Here is a 6,000-nt window from a genome sequence, read left to right as displayed (position 1 = left end):
GCACCGCCCCCACAGCTGCGCGGCGCCTGTGGGCGGCTGCAGGCGGCGTACGGAGATGTTTAGGTACTTTTACGGAGAGAAGCAACAACAAAGGGATTGAAAAGTGCCCGAAACCTCTCAGCGCACTTTTCATCTTTCCCCATACCGCCTCTCTGCCCTCCCTGACCACAGCGAGAGCGGGCACGTGACGTCACGCCCGCAGCCCCTGACGTCACGGCCGGTGTCGGGCCGGTCCCGCGGTGACGCCATTCCCGCCCCTCCATAAGCACCGCCCCGGGGCGGCCGCCCTGCTGCTGACGGGAGCGAAGATGGCGGCGGCCGCCTCCGACCTGCTGACGGGATGGTGCCTCTTCGGCCTGGCTCTGCTGGTGAGAGGCGGCTCCCCTGCCCTGCGGCGGCCCCTCTATACGTCCCTTCCTGGGCCGGCCGCCCCTCTTCGCTCGGCCCCTCGCTGTTCCAGAGCTGGACTCCCCGCCGGATCCTCTCGGCAGTGCCCCCCAGCTTGCCCCGGCAGCGGGTGCTGCCCTGCGCTCCCGCGGGTGCCTCGGCCGGGGTGCCGGCGGGCACCGCAGAGCCCGGGGCTGCGGGCGGGGGTGCCTTGCCCTCCTGCCTGCGCAGTCCGCGCTGCTTGTTTGTGTTTTCGCCCGTTCCGTGCGTGAGCGCTGATGTTGCTCACGCTGTTGATAAGGAAAAGGGTGACTTTGTGTGTGGTGAATGTGACGCTGATGTTCAGTGTTCGAGTAAAACGCGTGTTGATGCTCTGCTAGTTGTCAGTACAGGGTCTAACATCAGTACCTATTTGCTGACATTCTTATTATACAACTCGTAAGCCTTTTCTGCTGTGTATTTCAGGCCATTTTAATTTTCTGCTGGGTTTACGTGCGCAAGTACCAGAGTCGGCGGGAAAGTGAAGTAATTTCTACCATAACAGCAATATTTGCATTGGCCGTTGCTCTTATCACATCAGCACTACTACCAGTGGACATCTTTTTGGTTTCGTATATGAAAAACCAAAATGGTACATTTAAGGTATGGACTTGTAAAAATGTTAATTGCCTCTTCAGAAGAAGCACTTGTGTTGCAACAGGATGTTCTTAGGTTGTCAAAGCATTTAAAATCAATGCTAATACCTGCATAGTAACACTAAACTGTTTAGTGATGAGTTTTTTTTGAAGCTGGGTGTTAGTGCTGTGCATACAACACTGAGATCTGTTATTTAAACTAGATTTCAGTTTTTTCAGATTTTTTTATTTATCTTAAATATTCTACTCCTTTCCAAATGCTCATTCCTTCTGCTGTGCAAGAGTGAGTGTACCATCTGGAAGAGATCAACAAGTTGCTTAAGTGTTGGATTTTTAGTACATTATAACAGAACATAGTGGAATAAAATTTGTTGCACCTTTGATCAAAACCAAACTGTATTGCCTATTTGTAATTTAGGTTATTTTTTGTCTTATTTGCCAGCAAAAAATTTGGTATGGAAACATAAAGACTTTATAAAGATTTACTGTGTTAATCTACCTATAATTTAAAACCTGAATTAATAAGCACCCTTTTGAAAGAGGGAAAGCTGTGAAAACCCTTTAGGGAGGGAAATACAGTAATATCTCCTCTTGGCTGATAGAGCCGTAGCTGAACCTACTGTATTTATAAACTGTAGGAGGTTGCTGTGCAAAATGAGTTCTTAGTGAGATGAGTAATTGTTGTCATCTGCTCTAAGCATTGCTGTAAGTAGGGGTTCTTCCCAATGCTTCAAGTATTGGCATTTTTAATTTTCAAGGGGAGTTCTTGAAGGTAGAGGCACAGTGTCTTTGTGAGGACACTATAAGTGCCAGGAGGTTGGACTGGAACATATTGGTATAACATATTGAATAACTACTTAGTTTGGTTTGGAGCCTACCTGGATCTATAGTAAAGGTTATGATCTTGAAACAAATGATAGAGTGGGAAAATGGTAAATGCTTATAGCTCAAAAACTGTGTTCCCTTTCAGCCCTACTCACAAAGGAAAATGTAGGTCTTTCTGGATCTGTGATAATGCTTCAAAACTAGCTTACTGGTGATTATATAAATGCAAGTCATAAGAAGCCTTTAGAATTGAGTCATATTGGGAATGTTGTCATCTCTATTGCTTTATGGTATTATAGAATAAATGAAGGCATTACTCAGTGTTACTGTTAAAAGTTTGTGGATATAGAAGACAGAAGAGATCTTTCACGTGTCAGGATTCCAGCAATTCAATGATACTCAGTATTAAGAAATAAATTGAACCTGACTATCTAGAGTAATAACCATGATGTAACTAGGTCCAGCTGAAAAGTGCACATCTGATGGGGACTAAGCAGAATGTTCTGTTGCGAAGGAGGCCTATTTTGCTAATGTATGCATTCTTCTGTAAAGTATCTTTTTGCCTGTGCTTCTGAAGCTTCTTGGTCCTGCTTAATTCCTAACATTTGTAGATACTTCTGATGGCCTGTTGAAATAAAATTGCTCCATAGTGCTTTGCAGAAGAATTCTTCTGTGTCTTTTAAGTCTCAGTTGAATTGAGTTTCTAGCTTTGCAGCAGTAACATGAGATCTTTTGATATAAATGCATTTTTTCCAACACAGGTGTTGAAATAAATCAGTCAGAACATACAAACCTGTAGGTAAACACAACTTTACTGATTTGGTAATTTCAGTTTAGAATTAACTTTGAGGTAGGAGGCTGACAACATCTTACTGTTAGATCTTTATTAATTGTTAAAGCTTTTAACACTGTCTAGGGTAACACATGCTTCTTTCCTGCTACTGCTTCACAAGTAGGACAGACTTGATTGGGTTCAGAATATTTCCAGGAGACTGGACTTTCTCTGGACTATTCTTTCAAATCCAGCACTTCAAGACCCTCTCTTTATGACTCTGGCAAGAGCCCTCTGTTGCTGTGGATGGCCAGAGGGAGTTAAGTCTTTACTATAGTCTTCTCAGTGACTTTTTGAGGTAGATCCAAGTAGCAAATGTGAATAATATTCTCTGTAGATAAATTAGTTATTTCATCAAAAGACCTTCCAACTGGATGATTTCAGGGCTCATGCCGCAAGAGTAGTGGCAGTTACCAAGATTCTAGGTCAACAATTCTTTTCATTATGTAGTCTTTTTCTGTGCCTCCCAAGTGTAATTTCTGCTGTCAGTGTTAGAGTGATGAGAAAGACAAAGATGCTCAACTTAGGAGGAAGAGGTACTATATGTGGACTTTCTGTTAATTTTTAATGAATCTTGCCCTTCTACCAACTTGTGGATATTCTTGAGGCTTTGCTTTGAACAGGCTTGTAGCAAACTTAGGGAGAAGCACATTATGTTGATAGCACAGGTTAAATTGAACGCATGGTCTGATGGTTCAGAGTTCTCATTGTGTGTGGGATCGGTGACAAATGAAGAGGGTATATGTCTTGGCTTGATGGTCTGAACTGCATTACACAAGCAGAGCACCCTTCTGAAGGCTATGAAAATTATGCTGCTTTCTGGAGGAATTCACTTTAAGGTGTTGTGTAGCCTTTTTCCATCATGTGTTCTGTGGTGACTTCCTTGACAAGGGCTATGTGCTGTACCTTGGTCTGCCTTGGTTGTTTACCTTGAGGTTTTGTCCATTTCAACAGGACTGTTAAGGTACTATTTATACATCTTTTAATTAAGACAAACTATTCTTTACTGTGAACAAGTGGCTTGAAGCATTTGTTACATAATGGTGTCTCCCATCATATTTTGAGAGACTTACCAGATATTATCTTCAAGGTTTTTTAGTGAGTGAACTGAGCAGGTTTGTTATTAGAAAGTTTTGCACGCTGTGTAGTAGAAGTCACTGCAACACCTTTCCTGGAGGCTGGGATTGCTTTGATTCATAGTGCTGCTTAAGTAGGAAAGAAGGCTTTTGATTTTAGTACTAGTAAAAGAACGGAGTATTACCTTGTAAGTGATGTTATGGTAATATTCACCAGCCCCACTTTGAGCTCAAGGTTTTGTCTGTTTGCGTTTACAATGCTACAGTTTGTTTCAATGGGCTTCAAATACATCCACTTTTATCTGATCTGTTTGATCTGAAAGCTTGTTTGATTTTTAACAAGCACTTAGGAACAGAAAACCTCACCATAGCTTAAAGACTTAAAATTGGTGCTGGAACCCAAGCCCTCTGGGTCTGACCTACAGGTTTCAAATATTTAAAATATAACTGATGCATTCTTGCAGCAGGAAACAAGGATACTCCCATCACCACACTGTTGTTTTCACTTTGAAATGTATGGATTCTTGCTGCTGTATGAAGTTAAAAGCTGGTGGCATGTTCTTTGTCTGATTAGACTGAATGTATCACAACAGCCTGAGCTGTTAAAAGCCAGTTGTCTTCTGAATGGTTCAAGAAGTAGCATCTGTTTAGTGGGAGATACTTAATAGAATGGTCTGTAAAAAGGTTTTTTTGCATCTTGCAAGGGTGGTGGTGGGGGAGCAACTCATTATGTAGATGTTCAGAATACAAACCACTAGAAATGTCAGGGGATTTTATTTTTAGAAAGGTGCTAGTTGAGAAATCATTATTGTCTGAGACCATGCTTCTTGTCCTGAGTAAGAATTACTACTTTTGAAGTAATAATACTTGGCCAAAACATTTACAGTAGCCAGATGTGCCTGAGATATGCATGTTTCTGTGTGTTACTCTCCATCTGGCAGTCAAAATTCTGGCACTGTCCCATTTTGGAGGTAACAGGCTGGAAGATCTGAGACCTGGATATGAAACTTCTTGATTATGTAACCATGCTATGACCCACTCTCCAGTCTTTCATACTGTATCTTCCTTTTATTGACTGAGGTTTGGAGAGGCTAATCAGCAGAATGACTGCTTCATCTACATTTGATGAAACATCACAAATACTGTAACCTGTAATGTGGTACTCATGAAACTCTTGCAGGGTCCAGCAGTGACAGTAGAAATATCACATTTAATGGGGACAAAGGAATGAAATTCATGGCTGTTCCCCCATTAAAAAGTGGGGAAGGTCAAAACTGTCAGATTAACTTGTACTGCTTTCATTTGGGGAAGTTATCTGTATGGTTGGAATAGTAGTGTTCTGTTGAAATACATTAACATGAGTTACTAACTGGACACAGTTTCTGGAAAAGACTCAGCTCAATGATTACTGGGGGAGCAAATGTTCTTCATAACTAATTTTATATGAATATAATTGCTAAATGAATCTTCTGAGGGAGCTTTGCTTTGGTTTTAGCATTTAGGTAAACTGGAAGTGTCTTAAACTACCTCTTTTACTTACACAGCAACATTTTACCAATATATTTACTTTTTACACTTGTAAGTGCATTTAACATGACCTATGTTAAGGAATACTTAAGCATAATAGCTTAATATGGGTAATCATACTCATTTAGCATACCCTTGCAATTTGTGACTTCCCTTATCTATCAATGCAATGCATTGGTATGGGTATTTTAAAGGTGGTGTGTTATATGCTTGCCAAACTACATGGAACAGAATGAAATACAGCAGAACAGTGCAGAGTGCCTGAATTTTGCAGATCTTAAGAGAATTTGTGGTCACATTTTCAACCTTAAACTGTTGCTGAAGGCGGTAATGAATTCTAACCTTCCTAATCTATTGTACTTCTAAGGTATTTGCTGTATATATTGGAAGCTTAGATTGTAATGGATGGAGAAGAAAAACAGACTAGATCTACAGGCTGTCCAGATGAGTTCTCAGCTGAGTTGTGGGTGTGCTAGTTCAGTAAATTCATATACCTAGCTGCTTGATATGTCACCGGTGATGCTGAGAATGTCAGAGCTCTTGACACTCACTAGGTAGCACTGTTTCTTGCTTCTGACAAGACAGTGCTGCTGTCACTAGCTTTTGAAACAGCTCAGATGAACTGCTTACTGCTTTTGAGTTACTGATGGTGTGTGCATTTGTCAGAATAAGGTTTTTTGCCTCTTTATGTAAATGTGGGACTTCAGCAGACTGAAAG

At 41.4% G+C, this 6,000-nt stretch overlaps 1 protein-coding gene across 2 annotated transcripts in view; it reads left to right on the top strand.

The window, feature by feature from the left end:
* The first annotated feature begins 225 nt into the window (after nt 1–225).
* The window catches only part of LMBRD1 (LMBR1 domain containing 1), an 84,011-nt gene continuing 78,236 nt past the window's right edge, over nt 226–6,000 (top strand). For both annotated transcript variants that reach the window (XR_007902811.1, XM_051777728.1), the window contains exons 1-2: nt 226–368; nt 853–1,029. Coding sequence is in view for 1 of the 2 variants with exons in the window: in XM_051777728.1 (XP_051633688.1) it covers nt 309–368; nt 853–1,029 (237 nt within the window). In the remaining variant the exon portion in view is untranslated. The remainder of the gene's footprint in view (nt 369–852; nt 1,030–6,000) is intronic.

The sequence above is a fragment of the Manacus candei genome, unplaced genomic scaffold, assembly GCF_025592945.1.
Source record: "Manacus candei isolate 608988 ecotype Guabito, Panama unplaced genomic scaffold, ASM2559294v1 h1tg000011l, whole genome shotgun sequence".
NCBI classification, from domain to species: Eukaryota; Metazoa; Chordata; class Aves; order Passeriformes; family Pipridae; genus Manacus; species Manacus candei.
This window is presented reverse-complemented; position numbering and strand designations above follow the sequence as displayed.